The 24,725-nt window shown below is 34.2% G+C and overlaps 1 protein-coding gene across 11 annotated transcripts in view; it reads right to left on the reverse strand.

Annotated features, from left to right (window-relative positions):
- Nucleotides 1-6,161: 6,161 nt before the first annotated feature.
- LOC143255141 (glyoxylate/hydroxypyruvate reductase A-like) overlaps nt 6,162-24,725 on the reverse strand; it is a 32,447-nt gene continuing 13,883 nt past the window's right edge. For 8 of the 11 annotated variants that reach the window (XM_076510362.1, XM_076510360.1, XM_076510358.1 and 5 more), the window contains 7 exons: nt 23,163-23,242; nt 17,962-18,046; nt 16,213-16,330; nt 14,242-14,309; nt 9,225-9,309; nt 8,862-8,906; nt 6,162-7,310 (listed from right to left, as the gene is read on the reverse strand). In XM_076510362.1, the coding sequence (XP_076366477.1) occupies nt 7,224-7,310; nt 8,862-8,906; nt 9,225-9,309; nt 14,242-14,309; nt 16,213-16,330; nt 17,962-18,046; nt 23,163-23,242 (568 nt within the window). In that variant the 3' untranslated portion in view covers nt 6,162-7,223. Of the gene's footprint in view, nt 7,311-8,861; nt 8,907-9,224; nt 9,327-14,241; nt 14,310-16,212; nt 16,331-17,961; nt 18,047-23,162; nt 23,243-24,725 lie in introns of all 11 variants that reach the window. The other 3 variants (XR_013030450.1, XM_076510361.1, XM_076510359.1) reach the window with 3 other exon arrangements.

The raw sequence follows: 24,725 nt of genomic DNA on the forward strand, positions 1-24,725 counted from the left end.
CCCTGTTTAGAACTTCTTTTTGGTGTGGTTTTAAACTTTTGACCAACTAGTGTTTGGGCTAATTTCAAACATTTTCCCTGATAAATGCTAAAAAAGTTTTTTATTTTTATTTTCCCTTTTCATATATTCATCTTTCAAACCCTACTTAAATAAGCGGTCGAGTTGTAACAACACAAAATGCGTATTTTTCTATGTTTATTTTGACCAGCTGTGTATATACGACAATACAGTTAAAAATGTTTCACCTCACTTAGATATAGACCCGGAATGACCAGGTGGTGAAGCCACTCCACTCCTAATCTAACGGTCACGTGTTCGAATCCCCGTCACACCAAGCATGCTCGCCCTTTCAGCTTGGGATTGTTATAATATGAAGGTCAATCACACTATTCGTTAGTAAAAGAGTAGCCAAAGAATTAGCAGTGGGTGGTGATAGCTAGCTGCCTCTCCTTTAGTCTTAAACTGCCAATTTAGGGACGGCTAGTGTAGAGAGCCCTAATATAATTTTGCGCAAGTTTCAAGAAACAAACAAAACATTTAGGTATAAAAGTGTATAGGAATAAGTACGTTATATTAAAAAATTGTTGAACATGCAAATCAGCAAATCACATGAAAATGACAACCGACATAAAAGAACCATTATCAGAACTTCGTTTTCACGTTATTTGCTGTTTTCTAGGTTTGCTATCGAACATTAGTCGTTTCGGGGAAGGATATGTAACAGCCATTTTCGACGCAAAATAACGATATACTAAAATCATAATGATGTGTTCAGATCGAAGATTTAGAATTTACAAGACGTGAATATCTTTAAACTTAAAATCATTTGAAACAAAGGAATGTGGATCAACCTTGTTACAAGAACAAACCAGCAAGAAATCTTCAACAAGTCGTATCCAAAGAGAACCTGGTAATGAGAATTAAATATTGGTCAAGTACAGCTACATAATGAACTTCCTCTATCCATTGCAGGTATCAAAATTCAATTTTTAACGTTATAAGCCGATAGGCCTTCGAGCTTCCTGCTGAGCCACCGGGGGAGGCTTGAGAGAACGGATAACGAACTTTTCTAAATGATCGTTACTTCATTTAAGACAAAAAAAGGTTTTCTCTAAAAGATGTTATTTTCTTATATACACTTTACGTCTTCATTACAAAATGTGCACAAATAAATATTATTTCGTTGTTCATTATACATTTTATTAGTTTAATATTTTAATACCCTTTAAAAAGTTCTGTTTTATTTATGTTGTTTAGTGCTTTTAGGCGTTGGTTCCATTGTTAACATTGTAAAACAATCGATAATGTTAAACAAACGCTCTTTTCTTACACTTTGTATTATTTGTTTGTTAATTTAGTTTATTTATATGCAGAAAACGTCAAATAGGCATTCCAAAATAAAAAGCATTGGTGCAACACATTGCCATATAACAGTTTATCTTCGATATCAGTTTTCTTGGAACAAATTGAAAATAAGTGACTCTTGTGTTTGCTACACGTTCTTGTTTTCAAGTTGCATCAAATAACTTCTCTCCTTCTAGTTATAAAGTAGTGTAACGCGACTGTTTTTAATTTTTAGACCATCAATAAGCTGATTCCGATTCGTATGTCTCTTGAGGACGAGTTGGCAGGGACTGATTTTGTAGAACACAACATCCGTTCCGAATGAAATCCTCTACCAAAAGTCGAACTCTGCACGAACAAAGATTGTAGAAGAATTATGGATCCTTTCAGTGGAATAACGATGGAATCAACACAAAAAAACAGTAACATAAGCGTTCCAGTGAGAGACAAACCATCTGTGAGTCCGAAGAAAGAAATGGTGATTCAAACCAACTCTGCAAATGTTAAAGAAAATTAAGTAAATAAACTTGATTATTCCGGTTTACCCAAATGAATAGGCTGTCCTATTTAAGATCCAGTGACCGGATTTGTATATACATATATATTTTCTATACAAATAATGTCTATATTGCTCCTTAAGCTGACTGTGCTACACTTCAAAATGTCTGAAAGAAAAAAATAAACTGAAAATTCTTTATCACAAAAATGAATCAATTTTATCTGAGTCTATAAAAAATTTGTAAAAACTTTCCTTCTGAGCTTATTCTATTGTAAGAGAATCTTGTATAGTTGTATAGATGGTATGAGGCTTTGACGTATTCGTGTTTATTTTATTTGGTTCACGTGTTTATCGTGTTGAACAATAAAGAAAGTGACAAAGAGGAAGTATCAGTTTTCTTAATGATGATTTCCCTAACACAAAATACACAAACATAACTTTAAACTCTCAAAAACACTTATACAATTATGTTTACATTTCCAACATCACATACATAATATTTTTTGTTGATAAACTATGAAAATGTTGGTCATAAAACTACAAGACAACTATATACTCTTACGTTATGGTACCTGGGCAAGCAAATAGCCATCTTTGACAAACCACAAACAAATGCAGTAGTGTCTAAAAGGTATAATTTTGAATTTCGACCAGTTACCCGAGGGCTATCTGCGCTAGCTGTTATTAGTGTAGTAGTGATAGATTAAATGAAGAGCTAATCAACATCAGCCACTGCCAAATCTTGGGTTACTATTTCAATAACGAATAGTGAAATTTGTGTGCACATTATAATTCTCTCACGGTTGAAAGGGCCATCGTCTTCAATGATGGGGATTCGAACCCGCAATCTGTACATTGCAAACCAAGTGCCCTAACCAACAGGCCTTCTAAATATCATAATATATAAATTTCACGTATTACCTGGCCCATATAAAAGCCAGCGTGTGTCACGTCGTGCTTGACTTCTCGACATAGGTGAAGCCATGAAAGCTAAAATGCATTTATCCACAGAGAACAGTTCGATTACTGTCTGTACATTATAAATTTTAGTGAAACTGGGAAAGGTGGGGGACCCGGCATGGCCAGGTGGTTAAGGCACTCGACTTGTAATCCGAGGGTCGCGGGTTCGAATCACTGTTACACCAAACATACTCGCTCTTTCAGCCGTGGGGGCGTTATAATGTGTCAGCCAATCCCACTATTCGTTGGTAAAAGAGTAACCCAAGAGTTGGCGGTAGGTGGTGATGACAAGCTGCCTTCCCTCCAGACTTACACTGCTAAATTAGGGACGGCTAGCGCAGGTATCCCTCTTGCAGCTTTGCGCGGAATTAAAAAAACAAACAAAACAATCGTTTTAGTTACTTTAACTGATTTTCCTAAATAAACCGTTTCTACTTCACTTGAAAATCTATTACAATTCACAGAAAATTAACCCCATACAAACATGTACATTTTGTGTGATTTTAAGTTGTTTTTTTTAATGTTTTACTTTTTTTCACGTCATCTCTCAGCAAAACTGTGGCATGTCTCCAAACTCATACCAAAATAAACTGGATTTCCATACTCGTGGTGGGCAGTACACACATAGCCGTTTGTGTAACTTTGTGCTTAATAACAAACAACAAAACTGCGGAATGAATTCATCAAAACAACTTCCATATTCGCACTATACATAATAAGCAGGCTTAAGCGAAATACGGTCATTAGTGGTGTCATATCCGTTATCCGTACGTATTAGGTGTATGGATATATCTATTGCACCATGAACATTACATATTACGATACACAAAACAATACGATTAATTCTGGTTTTCTGACAAACACCAATATGTTTCTTGTTCATAGACCTTCGTTTCGAGACCAGTTTAAATGTATACAATTTCTTCATGCCAATCTTTTATTTTTTTACAAATAAGAACCCATGAAACTTTTCACAAGAAAAACGTAACATGAGTTTATCATATCAGAATGTGAATAAATTTGTGTTATAAACCTAAAAATTAAAATGTTGGCATTTAATTTCTTTGGAAATTATTATCAAAAACACAAATAAATATCTACATTACAAACTGAACCCTCCCTCCCCCTAACATCTGGGGTATTCTGCAACAGTTAACAACAGTGGCTAATCACCCGTCGAGTTTTATTGTACTGGGAAATTCCATCATTATAATTTATCTCTGCTGTGTGCTCTGCTAGACAAAAATATTATAGAAATATAATGTTTTTATAGTAATAGAAAATATTAATTGAAATTCCTATAGGTGTCTCTATGATGGGTTTTTAAAATATTTTTCATGTTGAGTACTGAGAATCTTGCAGCCATATATTACACATTTGTTTCAGTTTTTTAGTTTTCTTCACCCTGATACACAGCCAGCACGTGTCTGCTCAGTCACTTCGTATTGTCACAAGACCATAATTCTATTAATCTCCTTTTCCTTACGTGTATGAATGTCAGACGTAAAAGACATTCATTTGTCATTATATTTCACACGTAAGTCTCGAGTCTTTGAAGATAATTAAATAATCTTTCAGCTGATGACATATACCTCGTACGAATTAGAATAAAGCACGCAAAGCTTGTCCACATATTGCCTCGCAAAGACTCATAATTATATAGCGTCTCTACACAGTTTAGTCTTTAATATTTGCGTTTTATGGACAAATATTTAGTTGTATGAGACTACATACTTCTTGAATGATAATCACAACCTGCGAGATAAAAGTTATAATATTTTATTCTTTACATATCTGAGGCACGCTGCAAGATGCTCAGTGCAAAAATATCAGTAGACTCGTTTACCAGTATTGAAATGAACCTTGCAACTCTATAAATGTTCAGATGCTTACAAAGAATTTATTGATGACGAGAAACCAACTTGAAATAAAAATGTAACTCAAAACGACTGGTATGGGTATTAACACTTTTACTGATAAGGAGAGAACAACGTTTCGACCTTCCGAGGTCAGGTTAAGAACCTGACAAAGAATTTGCTTCTCTCAGTAGCAGTCACTGTTCAGAATATCTTTCCTAATTTGATCACCACAAAGAATAAACTAATGCTGGTTCTGACATATTTGCCTTCTGTACGAGCTGTCTATAAGCAGTACCTCTGTATAAACAGTTTCAACATGGAACTTCAACAGCATTGTAAAATTTATTCTTCAGTCCATTTTGCCACACAAAGCAATACTTTGTTTCCACATACTATAACAGTTTTTATTACAATTATTAAAGCAGTGATTCTTTTCTACTTTTTCTTTTAAATGCTGTCGATAATTTTCCAACCACACATGGCGTCTTTTTTTGCAGATGTGGCAAATTTTTTGCTTTTCCCAGTAGTAAACAAATATTCCTTTACCTACATCAGTGAAATACTCCAATTCTTTACAAGTTTTGGTAATGTTACTTTCACCAAAATAAGCAAAACATAAATACCAAAACGTACAGCATCCAGACTTGGACTATAATTAGGGACTATGTACTTCTTCCCTTAAACTAACATTAGAGCTGAAAGACAGGTCTTGGAATATAATTTGAACTTTTTTTAAAAAAGAAATTAAAATTTTCAGTCTCTAACCTTTCACATTCTGGTATAAAATAAATTTGCCCGATGTCAACTTTGTTACGTCCAGTCTTAGTTTAAAACATGGCCAAGGATTTTGACTGAAAATGCAATTAACTCTGACACACTAAAGACATTTTCACTGAAAGAACTTGACATGAAAGAGACGAATTTTATCTGTAACGTTATTTCTGAAACATTTACAAGTACAATCTCATTATATTTCCTGCTTTTATATGGCTGACACCTACCCTATGTTCTAAACTTTGTCATTGAGTTCTCTAAACTTAGTATTTTTGCCCTGACTTTCATATTATGACGTCTTTTATGTTTGTTTTTTTCTTTTACACTATTCTTTGTCCAAAAATCTACATCACTTACACAGGTATCATCATTTAATATTTGTCAAACGTGTATACTTTAAGTGATGCTTTGGAAATTAAGTTCAATCTGATTTAAAAAGTTATTAATACTGATAACAACAATCCACCCTCCGTGTTGATAAATCTCATCACTGGACATTAGATTTGGTATCAAATAATCAAACAATTCTGTATTAAATAGTAAATAAAATCAAAAGATTTAGTTAAATCATAGTTTTATTAGTCAGTTTTCACTGAATAAATAATCTGTTATTTGTTTAAAAAAATTTATACACATCCATGTTATAGGTAAAGATAGAGATTTTCTTGATGTGCCTGTTATATTTTTAATCTGTTAACAGCTCAGTCTCTTTGAACCAGGAATCACTCAAACATAAAAGTACTTTATTTAACAAATCATAATACAAGTTCAACCTAGTATATTTCTTTGGTCCTTATAAATCATCACCCTTCCAAACAACAGGTCAACAACAACAAAGAAAATTTGAGTGTTAAAATCCTTATAGAAAACTCAAAACAGTCTTATGTTTCATATTCAAATATCAGCTGAAGTAACTGTAGCAACATCATTGAACCTTCTTATCTACTCATTAACGACTAGAAATCATTTGGCCCCTTTATGGTTAGATACATAATTCAGAATATCAGTTTACCTAAACACACACACAATTCGATTGAGTGTTGATAAAATATTTTAGTAAAATTAGAACCCATTGAACTTGTTTGTTCTAATTAACATTTTCTATAATATTCATTGCACAATAGTTATTGCACTCTGCTTGACATATAAACTGTCTAAATGATTCAATTTTTCATTCACAGTAAAGTAATACAGAACAGAAAATATGCTAGGTGCATACCTCTAAGCAATCATAAACAGTGTGGTGAGAAACAAATACATCAATTGCCACACATTTTTAGCTTCAGTTAGGTAGCTTAAAGTAGCATTTTACCATAATCAGAAATACTTTTTATATAAAATATAAAAATTGACAACTAGTTACAAAACATCTCTTATCGAACTTGTTTAGTATCATATTTTCATGAAAAGTAATGTACCTATAATTAATCACCACCATAACTTTTCCAAAATTAAAATAATCCTAAAATGAAGACTTCAACATTTAAACTAGTTGAAGAAATACTAAAGCTATTAACAACATTAAGCAACAATTCAGATAGAAACTCCAAAAACTTAATAGATAAAAACCAACAAATCTAAATAGAATTTCATAGTGATGAACACACAATAAAAAAATAACAAGTAGTTATATAAAAGTTCATCTTAAAATTTTATTTTCATTATTTGAGAGCATGACAGTAAAAACACACAAAACTAAGATTTCTGTACTTCCATATATTGCTTTCAGTGAGTGTGAAGAGTTTCTCTGCAGCAGAGTTATTTCATTATCCTTACTGTAGTTACTTTCAGTATCTTCTGGTCCAAGAAAACTTACACATTAATTCCTTTCCAGTCATAAACCTTTGATAATTCTCAAAAAAGAACTTGGCCACCTGGGAATGAAAAGACAGTTCACATATAAAATTTGCTCTAATTCCAAAAGATTAAACATTTGATCAGAAAGTGAGCTCTACACTGCTGGTTGTGTAATGGCTGTCACTCAGATGTTTAAATGAATGTTTTTCATTTGTCTCGTTTTTCAACATCACAAGTTATTGTATATAGCTGAACTAATTAATAGCTGAACTTTGACAAACACTTCAGTTTTATTATATGAACACAACATTGCAAAAATCATGAGCAGTTTAGATAAATGATTCACTTGTCACAACAACTTCAAATTTTCCTTTTACTAATGCCTATTTCCTAAATTCTGATCACCTCTACTCTGCTGATCTATATGTAAAAATTATGCATACGAGGGCTGTTAAAAAATATGCGAGCTGACGTCATAAAACAAAATGTACTTTATTTAGAAGTTTCAGGTGTGGAACCCCTTCAAAGTACTCTCCTCCCCAATGCACACACTTATCCCAACGGTGTTTCCACTTGTTGAAACAGTCCTGGTATGCTTCTTTTGTAATGTCGCATTTGCCTTAATCTCGGGAATCATCTCAAATCTTCTTCCTTTCAAGGATCTTTTGTGTTTGGGGAACAAGAAAAATCGCAAGGAGAAAGGTCAGGTGAGTAGAGGGGGTGGGGAAGAACAGTGATCGAGTGTTTGGCCAAAAACTCATGAGTTCTGAGGGCCAAATTTCGCAGCAACGAGGTGCATCTTCAATTTTTCGGTCAAAATCTCGTAACAAGATCCAACTGATATCCCACACTCTTCAGCAAGCTCCCCTGACAGTCAGACGTCGATTTGCCCGCACTAGAGTGTTGATTTTGTCGACATGTGGGTCGTCAGTTGACGTGGAAGGACGTCCAGGATGCTCATCATCTTCAATGGACTGTCAACCATCCTTAAAACATTCATGCCGTACGCTTCATAGCAATATCACCGTAAGCCGTGTTAAGCATAGCAAAAGTTTCAGTCGCAGATTTTCCAAGTTTAACACAAAATTTCACAGCAAGTCGTTACTCCCTCAGGTCATTCATTCTGAAATCTGCCAAACGAAAAAATCGCACTTCACTTAAAACCGCGTAGCTAATACACAAATGAAAATATCTGCAATCGGGAAATGGCGTCGAAATCAGCTGATCTGTGCGAACCAAGCGGATTCCCCTGCAACCAACTGGAGCGGCGCAATTCAAACAGTCCGCGTATTTTTTTTAACATACCTCGTATATACTTCATTCCAATAAAAGAAATAAAAACAAAACCTACATGTCATAAAGAAACTTTTCTAATAAAGAATCATACACACTTTCGCTGAAAAAATGATCATTAATTGAAATACTATAATAAGCCACACTATTTATAGATTATTATACTGGTAATAAAAATTAAAAAGTAACAAATAAAAAATAATAACACCAGGAACATTCTAATGATCATCACAAGTTGAGTCAATATATTAGCTTCTTTGTTAACTGTATCAATTTGTAGTTCTACTCTATTTATGTAGACTGATATGACTAGAAATATCAAGCACAATACTTACACCCTCTGCTTTTGATAAAGATCCCACATGTGGTGTAATAATTATCTGTGATGTGAAATAATAAAAAATAAAACATTTGAAGTATAATTGTGAAAAGAGACATCATTAAAGTTGAGAATTTACTTTTCACAATAAATAATTTTAACTTTTATTAGTCATTAAACATAACTGCTTTATTTCTATTTTAATAATTACAAATATGACAGCACATATTAATTGGTAGCAGATAAACTTTACTATCAAAATTACAACATAACTGATGAACAAAAAAAATTTAAAAGACAGCACCACATTCATACGTATGTAGGTATTTAACATTTGAAAAGAAACACACTTCAAAAAGTGTATATGTAAATATTTTACCTCAGGTCTATTCCAAAGTGGACTGGAAGTAGGCAGGGGTTCCTCTATAAAAACATCCAGAGCTGCACCCAAGATCCATCCCTGACTATATGAATACAAACCCTTTATTTTGAACACAGAGGTGAAACTGATCAATATAACACAATGAGTACACTTATGGAAATTACCTAGATATTCAATGTTGAAAATTCTGACTAAATAGTAGTAATAATAATGTTTATAATATATATGTTTAAAAGTAAGAACGAAGAATTGCACAAAATTCTGAAACGGAACATTTGTTCAGAACCTTTCAATAGAAATCCAATCGCTTACTTCATTATAGTAAACAAAAGAATAAAATAATTGACTGATAACTTCTGTGTGTATTTTCAAATTATTCTGTGAAAATGAAAATTATATGATGTTACATCAAACCAAAACCTTCTACCTTGTTCATTTAATATAAACATTTGTTCTATTACTCTTACAAACAGTAAAAAATCTCACTATTGTCACAAATAAAAAACAACAAAGTATTCTATTTTCAAACTGTTAAAACAGTTGATATCAGAGTTAAATGTAAACTCATGAAGACAAACCAGTTGTTGTTATGAGTCATTAGGAAGAGAGAAACCTCAACACATAACACCAATGTTTCCCATTCTTCTTCCAACTAAAGACCAGCTAAACTTAATACCCAAATTCCCTGCTTTGTGCAATGTTAAGTTTTCAACGACTTTTAAATTACAATGTATTTGTCCGAAAACGCATTCTCGAACTGTTTATAGAAACCATGAGAACAAAGAAACTACAGAAGTTTTCCGACGTGATGAGAAAGCCAAACCCCTTACGAGTACTAACATGTAAGGGAACATGAAGGGAACAAGCAAAAGAGGAAAACAAAAACAAAGTACTAAGGCTCACAGAGTTATAACAGCTGAGTCAAGAACACTTCAAAGATCAGAATAGCCATGAGTCTGACTTTACTCGAAATTACATTGTAAAACAATATGCTTTAGCAATTATTCTTCAAAATACATTGCTATATACAACAAATATTTTAAGTAAAAAACATTTTACACAATACTACAATCAAGTCCTTATAGCTTGTAAAAACTATAAAACAATTGTAATTTTCATGTTATGGCAGAGAAGAAATACATATTGCCACTGTTTTTATATTTTTTTCAATGACAAACAATGAGAGTAATAAAAACAGAGTAAGACCACAAAGAAATGATACTTTATAATACATGAAAACTGTGATGTATCACAGATGTATATTAATTGATTTTCTACTTAAATTTTATGGTTTCATTAACTAGTTTTATAATATATTTCTAACAATTTAAATAATCTTCATTTAAATATGTTTAATTAGAATTCTGTTTGGCTTCCCTTTCCAACAAATAATTTTACACGTACAGAGAGAAAGAGAATTCTGACTACAATAAAAAGTATTAAAAATAGGATTTAAATAAACTAAAATGCACATAGTTACCACAATTTTCTCGTATTTTATATGTTATGCACTGCATATTCATTAAAAATATTTGATTTATGGAAACTATATTTACTAAGAATTTTCTTTCCCTTCCCTGGCATTTACATAAAATATTGTGCAAATTTCAAGCTTTGAAATTACCACATGCAATTCTGGCAAGACAAAGCATTTCACGTACTAGTATGATGTTTAACAAAATTATTTCGCTGATACTGGTTCACAGACTATGAAGTGTTTCCTAGTGCAAGCTATCACAAAACACATTCTGTGAACTAAGATATACACTTGGCCAAAATCTTAAGGGGCAATGAACATAAAGAAGAAATATGCATTTTGTGTTGTTAGACTCAACCACTTAATTGAATAGAGCTTCAAAAAAATGAAAATAAGAAATGGGAAAATAAAAAAAAACTTTTTTAGCATTTAATAAGGAAAATGTGAACACTAGGAAATTAGCCTAAATACTAGCTGGTCACTAGTTTAAGACTGTACTGAAAATAAGCATTAATTGGCAAACACGTAACGAAATTTAGTCATTTGTGTTCAAGCATTAGCATTGTCAACATCTCCCACTGACATCTCCTGTGTTACATTGGGTAAAAACATGGCAAAGGCTAAAACGTTGACAGAGTTTGAATGTGGCAGAATTGTCGAGCTGCAAAAGCAAGGTCTCTCAATGTGCCATCGCTGGTGAGATTGGGTTTACTAAAACTGCTGTTGCAAATTTCTTAAAAGACCCTGAGGGATACGGAATGATAATTTTAAGTGGTCGGCCCAAGGAAATTTCACCGATATTGTGCAGGAGGATTCAACGTGTTGTCCGACAAGACACCAGCCAATCATCGAGCCAGATTAAGGCCCTTCCAGATGAAGAATGCAGCTCAAAAACAATAAGACGGCATCTACGAGAGAAAGGCTTTAAAAACCGTAAACTTCTTCAAAGGCCACTCCTCCTTCCACACCATGAAACAGCTCGGTTATCCTTTGCTGAAAAGCACCAAACATGAGACGTAGAAAAGTGGAAGGATTGTGCAGGAGGATTCAACGTGTTGTCCGACAATACACCAGCCAATCATCGAGCCAGATTAAGGCCCTTCCAGATGCAGAATGCAGCTCAAAAACAATAAGACGGCATCTACGAGAGAAAGGCTTTAAAAACCGTAAACTTCTTCAAAGGCCACTCCTCCTTCCACACCATAAAACAGCTTGGTTATCCTTTGCTGAAAAGCACCAAACACGAGACATAGAAAAGTGGAAGGATTGTGCAGGAGGATTCAACGTGTTGACCGACAAGATACCAGCCAATCATCGAGCCAGATTAAGGCCCTTACAGATGCAGAATGCAGCTCAAAAACAATAAGACGGCATCTACGAGAGAAAGGCTTTAAAAACCGTAAACGTTTTCAAAGGCCACTCCTCCTTCCACACCATGAAACAGCTCGGTTATCCTTTGCTGAAAAGCACCAAACACGAGACATAGAAAAGTGGAAGAAGGTTTTGTTCTTTGATGAGAAAAATTTAACCTGGATGGTCCAGATGGCTTCCAAAGTTACTGGCATGATAAGGAAATCCCACCGGAGACATTTTCTACATGATACAGTGTAGAAGGTTCCATCATGATCTGTGGTGCTTTTGCCTTCCATGGAACAATAAAGCTTCAGGAAATAAAGGGGCATCAAACAGCAGCTGGCTACACTGGCTGGTTGGAAAGAACATCCTTATTGACTGAAGGCTATCGGTTATGTGGAAATGACTAGATCTTTCAGCAGGACAACGCTGCAATTCACAATGCCTGCAGAACAAAGGACTTTTTCATGACAAATAATATGATTCTTTTGGACCATCCAACATGTTTGCCCCGAACTGAATCCCACTGAATATATTTGGGGGTGGATGGAAAGGAAAGTTTATAGAAATGAACGCCAATTCCAAACAGTGCATGATCTTTCTGAAGCCATCTTCACCACTTGGAATAACATTCCAGCCAGCCAAATGCTTATGTCAACCATGCCAAAACGAATGTTTGCAGTTATTCCCAATGACGGCCGTGCAACTCACTACTGAGACCTCTTGTTGGGCATTTCCTACCCTGTTTAGGACTTCTTTTTGTATGGTCTTAAACTTTTGACCAGCTAGCATTTAGGCTAATTTCATAATGTTCACATTTTCCCTATTAAATGCTAAAAAGTTTTTTTTTTTATTTTTCCTTTTCTTATTTTCATCTTTCGAAGCTCTACTCAAATAAGTGGTTGAGTCTAACAATGCAAAATGCATATTTTTTCTTTATGTTCATTGGCCTTAAAATTTTGGCCAGCAGTGTATAAGCCAGCATTGATTACTAATAATGCATGTTCTTTTTTGTAATAAAGTCTTTCAAAATTAACTGAAAACAACCGTTTGGGCCCTTATTATTTGATAAACTCATGTATCATCTACCAGTCAATCTTGGGTCAAACTAATGGCTTGCCATATCTTTAGTAACTCTCTCTACTGGCATGGTCATTTTCACCAACATTCTAATTTCTACATATCCACAAGGTAACAGTGAAAGTATACATACAGGATGTTTTAATGTACTAAGTGTGTCTTCAAGAAATTTGACAGATGTTTAGTATATATTTAGAGAATTTTGTACAGAAAAAAATCAGATTTGTCTGTGGATTTATGGAGTCAGCATCTGACTAGTTTGAATGTAAGCTGACTTTCATATTTACATTAAAAATAATTTTTCCATTCTAGTTATCAAATTTTATTCACATAACCTCTAGAACCTCTTAAATGATTATTAAAAGATTTTTAGTAATATTTTATCTGTTATTTTCTTTAACCTAACACTATACAGAACCTATTTCATTTCATTCACCTTATAATCACCACAAAAAATAGAAAATAAATCTGTTTTTTTTCTAGAATAACTACAGATTGTAAGAGACAATTACAGTTATTAAATATTAAATCCTTTATACTTTTCACAACTATTTTTATTTAATATTATTGTTTTATTGGTCTTTGAACTAAATTTAAGTACTACTCTTACATAAAATCCCAAACTGCATAGAGACCTAATAGCTCAAGTTACTCAATGATGAAACGTAAACTTTGATTTTTTGTAAAGATCTACTGATGCAGATGTTACAGGGTAAAAGCAAAGTTGTTTTTTTTTCAGGTTGTCTGATGTAATGTGTAAAGTCACTGTGCTGTCAGCTGATGAAAAAAGAAAAGTTACTGTTTAAAATAGATGCACACTTTTCATAGACAATAAATATTACTTACTCAAACACAAGAAACTGTGCACATTTATTTATGACATACAATTTCCGTTTTAATTATTATAATCTTCAAATGCCTATAGAAGACAACCTAAGTTACTAGCCTGACCTCTCTAATATAACTCATTAACTAGTCCACCTCTGTTTTTAATTGTCACTAGGAAATTTTGTTTACATTGTTCAAGTAATGTTATATTTTCTTTAATTAAAAGGAAAGTAAACCACAGCTAAATTAACTATTCACAGTAGCACATAAACTTACTTCAAGGCATGAATTAAATCCTCTTCTGATATAACATCTCCTCTTCCAACATTGATGAAAAAAGGTTTCTATAAGACATAACAGACTAAACTAACATTAAGCATAATATTAAATTCTCAAAGATAATCTTCCACATAGACTTAAGAACAAATGGCAACAGATATAAAGTGGTGAAACTCTCCTTAAAATAGAAAGTATAGAATCTGGTTTTATACTGTGTGAAGTACCACATTTTCTACAAATTAAGGGAACTTTTTCATGTACTGTTCAAACTAAATTGCCAAGAAATACAAGTAGTAAAACAATTCTGTATAAGCATTTAGAACAGAAGTAGTATTTTGGTTTGAATATAAAAGAAACAAATTGGAATCATATTCACCAGCAGAATTTAACTCCTTTAATTATATTATCAACAGAAAAGTAGGTTTATCACACATTTTAAACTGAAGATGGCTACACACATGTTCTAAGGCAAAGCATCATACTGTTATGTTGTACAAAAAATAATGGCAAATTTAAAAGTTTAGCTTTAATAAAAAATAGAGAAATTGAAAAGTAGCTTTATTAATCAAAATAGGAACCTAGTGAATCTATATACCTTTGCCAACAAGAAACAAGATAATTTAATGACAATAAAACTCTAAAGTCCTACAACTCAAAACTTCTTTAAAGCCATTCTCTGTTGCTGCTCTGTTGTTGAATCTTTTGTCTTGTAAAAAGTTGTCCAAGTGATTGAAAAAGTAGTAACAGGTCTAGGGAAGTAAGGAGGATAAAACAATGTTTCATAGCCCAATTCATTGAGCTTGTGGAGTGTTACGTTTGAGCAATGTGTGGCTGAGCATTATCATGATGCAAGATTGGTCCTTTTCAATTGATGAATGCTCAAATTTTTTCCTGCAAATTTCTATGCATTTCTTCCAATTCTTGACAGTAAACCTCCACGTGATATTTGGGCCTTGGTTGAGCAAGCTGTAATGGATGATATCGGCCTCAGACCACCAGATAATGACCATAATCTTCTGTTGGTGCAACTTTGGCGTTGTAAAATGTTTTAGAGCCTCATCACAGTTGAGCCATTGCACAAATCATTTTCCATTGTTGTAGAGGATCCACTTTCATTGCTGGTGACAATTTGGTCAAGAAATGGGTCATTTCTGTTGCACAAAATCAGAGTAAATCACAGTTCAAAATGACAATTTTCCCAATTTTCACTTAATTCATGTGGAAACCACCTTCAGAGCTTTTTCACTTTTCCAATTTGCTAAAGGTAGTCCAAAATTATGGAAATGCCAACACCCAATTCTTGTGCCATTTCTGAAACAATTTGGCAAGTTTCTTTTCACTGATGCTAAAGTTGATTGTTTTCAATTACAGAAGAATGTCCTCTCCCCTCCTTATCTTCAAGACTCGCATCTCCATTATGAAACCTTTGGAACCAATGATGTACTGTACATTCTGAGGTTGTTCCTTCACTCCATGCTTGATTTATATTGCAAGCTGTTTGAGATGCATTATAACCAAGTTTTAATTCAAGAAAAAATGACATACAACTTTTTTTTTTCCACATTATTAATTGTAAGGGTCTGAAATATTGGAAATAGTTTTTGAAAAGAATAAAAGCACTAATACATAGATCAAAAATTATTCTGTTGTTCTTTTCTTCCTCAGTTTACTTTTGTAAAATTAATGAAATATGTATAATTAAAAATGCCGTTAATAACTTTTGGAGTTAAAAATCCAGTTAATTAATTAGACCATGAAAATGCTCATGTTTGTGTGTTACTCAGAAACACCACACACTTCCTTGACATCTTCACATTTCACTTAACCCTTTAGGTTTTCTCTTCCTTAAACCAAACAAAATATTTAATCATTCACAAGATGTTGATAATGAAAATTAACAACAGAACTGATGATGAAAGTCTTAACTGCACAATATACAGTCTTTGCAAACCGATGAAAATCACTCACTTTCTGACACATTTTTAACACTTCTCCATTCAATAAGCCCTTGGTATGTGGAGTACTTGGAAGGAGATTACAGATGTAGTCACAGTCAGGTAATATTTCAGACAAATCTGTCACAAGTCTAGAAGATCAAACATCTATGGTATCAAATTCAAGAAAATCAAGCAATAAATTATATTAGCTACAAAAACAATTTTCAGAGAAGCTTGAAATGTTGATTTTAACAAATGAAAACAAACTCTTTGAGAGAAGAAAACCTTTATTAAATGCATCAAATTACTGGTGGATCCAAAATCTTGGGCCCACTACGATACTTACAATGCAAAAATATAGATACAAATACCACCAACTCTGCAATTTATCCCACTAATTATAATTAGTGTCCTTCATGTATTTTATACAGATAATCGGTGATTTTTTCCACTTTTGTTTGGTAAGATCTTTGCATCTTGTGTTGTTAAAGACAAAATTAAAAAAATTGCTTAGTATCATACAGTGTGTTAAATCACATACAGTCAAATAAATGGTATAAAATCAAGTTAAAGGCTCCATGATTATAAACTAATTTTTTGTTTCTTGGAATTATTACATCTATACATAATTTGCCCCAATGTGAATCTACACAATGTAAACGTTTTCAAACTGGACGAACCCTAGAACTGTGAGGATACGGGTAATAGAACTTCAATTTTGGCAATTGTATCTTCATGAAATTTGACAAGTTCTTTGTCCACTCTAGATGTTCTAATAAAGTATTTCTACTACAGATTGGTTTATGAACTATTGCAGCTTTCACTGACTCAGTCTTATGAAAACATCACTCAAAGATCATATTTATGGTAAGAAGAAAATTACTACTTCTATCATACAGTTCTCATATTTCACTGATATAACCTCAAGGAACCCCTTAAATCAATACTAAGAATTTTCATATAGGAATTTTTTAATAACTCAAATTACCACAATGCTCAGTTATATCTCATCCCATTAATGAGTAATTTACTTCACTTTGATTTATTACTCCTTTTCATATACTCAGTCAACATATGTATACATCCTCTACTTCAGTGCAATATTTAACACTTTTCATGAGCCACAATTCAAAGACCACATTAGCTTATTTGTTGACTCACATTCAATATTTTATTGAACTACTAACATATGAATTTATGTCATTAAGTTTAGTATCAAACTGCAGATCATAATTAAACTTTGCATATCATTCATTATTTAATTTTTTTATCCAAAATAAGTACTTAAACACAGCCAAACATCAATTTTTGTGTGTCACATAGTATGTTGAATGCAGCACTGGTTCAAATTACATGTTTGCGATATGTCTACAAGTCTTGTATGTAATAGAAATACAAATTACTATTCCTGAAGGAAAAGAATATAAAATAATGATCTCCTATTTTGTCTAATTGTAGAGATATCACTGTATTTAATGAATAAAACAAGGTAGCCACACTATACATAGTCATGAAATGTGCTAAGCTGTTAGTCAAAATACACAAAGAATGTATCTGTTGTACACAAAAAAATCAGATGAATTACTTTAGTTTTGTACAAATGATTTGTCTGTTAAATTGCCAAAGTCAGTCTGACTCAATTTTCGATCCTCTTCCAAATTTTTTTTTTGTCATATTATTGTAATAAATACAGATATTATGACATCAAAGATTGATTCACATCATTTTAAAATTGATGATGTTACACATGCAGATCAGAAATGTTTAATAACTATCTTACTTGTCAAACTCAGGTTTTCCTGTTTTATGAGCACTTCTCACCAATCCCAGTACTGTAGCACCTCTCTGTTTTAGAAATTTGGCAACTGTAATGAAGACACAAAAAAACGGCATTATATAAAATCCACTTATGTTCTACACATCCAAACAGTTCTATTACACTTAGGCTTAGAGACAAAAAACAACTTATTAACTAAGGTTTAGTTACATTGTAAAGTAAAATGTTCTGATAAGTAAAACTGTAAGTTTCATTTCTTTGTTTAGTCAGAATAAAACACCACAAATACAGGAGAAGTTTTGAAAGGGGTTAGGATTAAAGACTCAAACATTTTAAAAATTTTAGGAGAAAGAACCACAAGCAACATATAGTAGTAGGCAAATACCTTATACATTGTTCTCTCATACTACATTAAATCTTGAAGAAATTCACCTCCAAACACTTGTAATAAGGAAAAAGATGCTCCTGCAAGGACATATACAATTAGGAACCTCTTGTGGCTCTCCTGACCACAAGCGTAAGAATCCAGACAGAGAACATATGGCTGCTGATAAACAGTATCAGATCAAGATGTCACTGTATAAATGTACTATTAAAAACAAATTACAGAGAAAAAGACAAATATTCACAGAGAAGACTGAGGGTTGGTGGGTTGCTTAGTTTGGTGTTTTATGGCACAAAGCAGCTAGGCTATCTGCACAAAACATCCAGTAAAAAGTTAAAATTAAAGTAAATTTTGTAAAATTCATAAAACGAAATTAAGGTAAAACAATACAAAGTTTAAAAAACACAAAAATAGCATTAAAACCAATGTTTACATCCAATCTACAGAGACAAGTGAAAAACTACAGTAATACAAATTGTAAAAGATTTTCTGTAGCATAATAGTAATTATCATAACTTGCCAGGAAGACTAAGAGATAATTACAAAAACCACCGTCAATCACCTAAAATTGGCCTTTCCAGTCCTGGTTCCGAGTTATTTGACATTATGACCATTTTCAAAAGGTAATAAAAGTTATAAAAAATGCATAGCAAAATTTTAATAATAATTCGCCAGGATGACTAACTAGTAGTTCAAACAGCAGCATTACTCACCTGAAGTTAACCTTTCCAGTCCTGGTTTCAAGTTATTTAATGTAATGGCCACTTTCTACTTTCAAATCGGACTAGATGGACTTTGATTCTTAAAAGGGAATCACATTATAAAATGTCTAACGTATAAATTAAAAAAACTTAAAACATTTCCAAGGTGGACAGTTTCACCATCATCAATAACACTGTCTAAAGTTACAGAAAAACCTTGGGACAAAACATGTTTAAAATGGTGCCATCGTTGAGAGTCATAATGATGGCAAGACAGTAAAATGTGGCTTATTGTGACCTGAACGTTACACAGACTAAACATTGGTGCATCAGTCCCAGACAAAAGAAAATGAGTTAAAAAACTGAGTGGGTGAGAGGAGATCATTTGATTTGAGGAACCAAATAAGACGAGCATTAAACATTCTCTCTAAGGTCTTACAGAGACAGCTCATCAAAGGAACTGAATAGCAGTTTGAAGGAATCCTGGGTCCTTCTCAGGCTTAGAGAAAAGTATGATAATAACCTGGTGCCAGACATCAGGAAAAACATACTCCTGCCAGATCTGGTTAAAAACAACCAGAAGAATAGCAAGAGAAGCAGGAGATAGATGGCAAAGCATTTCATAGTGAACATCATCAGGTGCAACCGATGTACTGCAAAACCGATGAAGGGCCAGTTTTGAGTTCCATCAATGTAAAAGGACGATTACAGTCATAGAGAAAATCGGTTCGAAAGGAAAGAGGTGAATGCTCTGCCCGAGTGTTGATGGCTAAGAAGGTGGAGGAAGAAGCAGAAGTGATAGGTACCCAGCAAAAGCTTTCACCAAGAGTATTGGCGATGCTCCAGGTATCAGCTACTTCCTGGCCATCAGAGAGCAAGATCGAGAGGGGGACAGAGTTATATTGCCCAGTGACCTTCAAATCTTGTCCCATATGACTTCGGAACTGGTTGTAGAAGATATGCTGGTTGTGAACTTAATCCAAGATTCCTTCACCCACCGAGCATGTACACAAGCCTACTAGAAAGCAATGAGGTGCAAGACTGTGGGATACCTACAAAAAGTATCCCAGGCCCATTTTTGAGCCTTCCATGCCATGTGGCAGGCAGAATTCCACTACAGATGAGAATATCATTGAAAACACGTTGAGGTTTGAATACGTGTTGAATACATTGAGCAGCTGTCTGTATAATACAGTCAGTTACTAATGCCACACAATCATCTATTGATGGCTTACAGACAATGGCAGAATCAAGTTCAGGGAGAGCAGCGAAAGAGGGCCAGTTTGCTTGATCCAGCTTCCACCAGGGCACATGGGTCAAGTGACATCAACCACGGCCAGTCTATCTCAAAATTATAGGAAAATTATCACTGCCTCGTGGATTATTGTAAACCCTACATGAAAAATGGGAAAATGGCAGTAAAGGACTGACTAGGTGCATGAAAATAAGTAGAAGAATCAATATTCAAAAGAGAAAGGTTGTGATCAGAAAATATATGCTCTACAGAGCAACCCCTCCTATCAATATCAGCACTTCCCCAGAGGGGAAGATGTCCATTAAAGTCCCACAGGATTAAAAAGGGAGGCAGCAACTGTTCAATGAGAGTATCAACGTCTGATTGATAATAGGTCTATCCAGGCAACAGGTAGAGAGAACAAACAGTGATGGTGTGACCCAAGGAAACACGGATGGCTATGGCCTCCGAGAGTGTGTCAAGTGGCAAACATAGGGTGAACATATGCTGATCAACCAACATTGCCAGCCCTCCATGCACTCATCCATCACACAGCCTTTCATTTCTGTATAAAGAAAACTGCCAAAAGGTGAATGTATCAGCCACTTTCAGAAATGTTTCCTATAAGGAAAAACATACCAGATGGCAGGAAGCAAGGAGTGTTTTGATGTCATCCAGATTAGAACATAAACCTTGACAGTTCCTTTGTATCAAGGTGGCCACTTTTATTTATGTGTAGGCAAATTAAGTGGAGATCCTAAATTCAGTTTAGGATAAAGCCTTTTTTCTTCACTGTCTTCATTCAATGGAGGTTTATTGACCTCCATGGATCATACCCTGGGTTGACTGAGCAGGTGTTGCATCTTGGGCTGGGAGAAGATGTACCCAAGGAAATACCTGTGCCCAAAACCAAAGGAAGTGGATCTTGGGACTTGCTGAAATGTATGTAAGGGACAGAGATAGGTGTTGAAGTTGATTCATCAACTTTTAACCATGGAGGTCATTTGGTTTAAGAACAATTCTTTTGGAGGCACAGGGAGATCCGTCTGCACTCCCACTGTAGTAGTGGAATGAATTGCAGCAGCACACATAAGAGATGAATGGGTGGACAGCAATTTTTGAGCCTCAGGATAAGTAATATTATAAAATCCTTTCCAAATGCTGCACCTAGTTTTTCTTCCAACCATTTAGGACAAGAACAAAATTAGGATGGGTGAGAACCATTGCAAATGACAGAATGAGGGTCTGTTTCACACTCATAAACATCATGGTCCTTGCCACTGCAACAAACACACATCAAGGAACCAGAACATCACGTCTTTAAGTGACAGAACTGTTGACACTGGAAACATCCGAGAGGGTTTGGAATGTATGGCTGTACCCTGCAATTAAAATAACCTGCCTTGATGGTGGCAGGTGGACGTGATGATGTAAATGTTAGAACAAGGACATTGGTTGGCATCATAATTCCATCTTTTTGAGTGGAGATACGCCTCACTGCAAAAATTCCTTGGGTGGAGAAACCAACAAGAATCTCTGACTCAGGAATGTTCTTCAAATCCCTCTCAACAATAACTCCTCATGATGAATTCAAAGTGGCATGAGGTGTGACCTCAATAGGTATATTCCCAATCACCTTTGAATGCAAATGGAGTTCACTGTGTTGAGATGTGGATGTTTACACCAATATGTCACCAGATCAAATCTTCTTTACTGACTTTGGAGTGCCACCAAGTCCCTCTAGTCCCTTCTGAATGAAAGAAAGAGACATTTGCCCTCAAGGTTTGTCTGAAACAGAATGTAGTATAAGAAATGAGGTATAACAGATGTTACAGATGTTGAATATTGATGCTCAGAATCTTCAAGACATGGTCATTTACCTATGGACTGTTTTTTCAGTATTTCATTTCAGTTTTTTTTGAGGATCCACATATTTCTGTGCCCACTGACCCCATCCACTATGAAGCCATACAAGGGGATGCACAACAGTGTCAAGCAAGTGCAGTGCAGCAATGCCAGGGTTTCATGAGTACTATACCAAAACACTAGCATCAGAATCAGATAATGTTCACAACACCTGTTGAAAACATCCAACACTGGTACTTGGGTGACCCTAGCCCAAGTGAACCAGCCGACTGACCCAAAGAGGGCCACTGGAAGGCAACCCGTCTGCAGGAATTCAAAGCCAAAGTGGTGTGTTAGGGTTGAACCCTTAACCACTAGGATCCTTTCCTGCCTTTCACAGGCCACCAAGCATGGCAAACACGTGGGTGAATGTTTAGATCCCTGGGAGGTCCCTTCACCACATACAGGAATCCACACTGAGGGGAGACTGAGGAAGGCAAAAGACAGAAAAGAGAAAACCTGACAAAGTCCATCTCAAAATATAAAAATACAAGATAATTAGAACAAAACATAAGAAAATTAAGATCAAAGTGGAAAACACTTATTTGGAAGTTCTTCCAGTGAAGATGTTTCGTTCATAATAGAAAGCCTCCTAAGCAATAAAGCATAAAATTAACAAATATGTCAAGTGGATGAAGAAAAAGGAAAAAGAAGAGATTCGTTTAATTAAAAATTCGGGTGATGGAGGCTCATGCAAGAAAGAAGCCCAAAAATGCAGCAAAAAATTACTGGAGAAAGAGTAGTAAAGAGTGAAAGTGAAAATATTTGATACAAACCACTACTACCTCTGCAGTCACTAAATCCTCTTCACAACAAACTGTCTGTTCAATCAAGAAACACAAGTTTAAAGTGTTGTAATTCAATTACATACTTGCATGCAGTTTCATGATCCCTATAAACTTTGAGGTTTGTGGATTTGGTATGTAGAAAGAAAAGTATTGTTAACTGCTACCTCAGAGAAGTTAACTCAATATTTTACCTGTTGATCCCAGATTTCCAGCTCCAAATATTCCAATGGTAAGTTCACTCAGTATACGATACTCATGGTTATGAAAATCCCTAAAAAAAATGAAATTACGTGGCTTTTCTTTAAATTTCCTGGTTTTACAGAAAAATAAAATTTACTAGATACTGCTAAATTTGTTGCTGACTCACAACATCTTCTGCTATTACTAACATCAACAAAAAAGGAATGTGTGCATAAATTGGAATATTAAATTAGCATACATAACTGGTTGCAAAGAACTATGGGGCTATGTTATAGCAATATGTATAACAATACCAAATTCAAAAAAAGATATCTGAAGGTAACTCAAATTCTAAATTGTAATTTCATCAAAAGTTAATATTTTCAAACACTGAATATTTATTTCCAGTACCTACTTCCTCTCACAGTTACAGCTATTCTCTATTTGACTGCCCTCTGGAGCACAAATTTTCACTCATCACTAGTTTTGAAATTCCACCTAATTCCATATGTAAACCATGTCTTTCAGCGGTGTTCAAGCAGACAAATTATACTGCAACAACCATCCACCAATGGGAATGTAACACACCCTTCCATCTGGGTAGTTAAATTCAATCCTTCAAGATTAGGCATAAAAAACAGAGCCACAAGTGGGAAGCAAAGGTACAGCTAGAATTCCCCATTAAAAAGATGGAAAGACTGGTGTAAAATTACCAAGAACAGTACCTTTCAAAAACATCTGAAGAATACCTATGGCTAGCACCATAGAAACACGCCTGTAAGAAACTGTATCACATCTGAACCATCCAGTTGATAGGACTAATCATAATTGTCATGTCCCACAGAGATGACAGAAAAATTAACCATCACCAGAAACAGTACCAAAAGACTGATTTGCTGATTTGAAATCCTAACTCCTCCAAATGCAAATGGCCCAAGATCTCTTATGGAATGCATGCTGCATTTACATCCAAACAATCAAGCACTTGTAAAGACATGGCCATCTAAACTGGTAGAAAAATATGAACCCCCACTGCTATATTACCCCTGTTTACCACTAGAGGAAATCTGGAAATTAGGGGAGCATTAAGTTGAGAATCATTAAGTGCAAAAGGAACTAAGTAATCTTATCAGTAAAGCTCATGTTTTCTAACATATATCAACCTTACAGAATATATATTTCATATTCCCAGAATGTCTAATATTTGTTTACTATTCTAGCCTGGAACATACTAAACCAATTTAAGGTCACGCGCTGAATTCACTCTGTGATGTTATTTTTCAGATCCAATCACAAAAGCTATCTATTTGTTCATGAGATAATTTTAGTGTATTATAATAATTTTCACACAATAAATTTATTTTTACTACTAACAGAAAAGCTTCTTTTTCTCAATTAATAAAGTGTTTCAATTTTAACAAGCTAAACTGGCAGATACACTGCTGACCAAAATCTTAAGGCCAATGAACATAAAGAAAAATATGCATTTTCCATTGTTAGACTCCACCACTTATTTGAGTACAGCTTCGAAAGATGAAATATCGTCAGTGGGATATCCTTATTGTGCCAATAAC

This window comes from Tachypleus tridentatus, chromosome 7, assembly GCF_004210375.1.
Source record: "Tachypleus tridentatus isolate NWPU-2018 chromosome 7, ASM421037v1, whole genome shotgun sequence".
Lineage (NCBI taxonomy): Eukaryota > Metazoa > Arthropoda > Merostomata > Xiphosura > Limulidae > Tachypleus > Tachypleus tridentatus.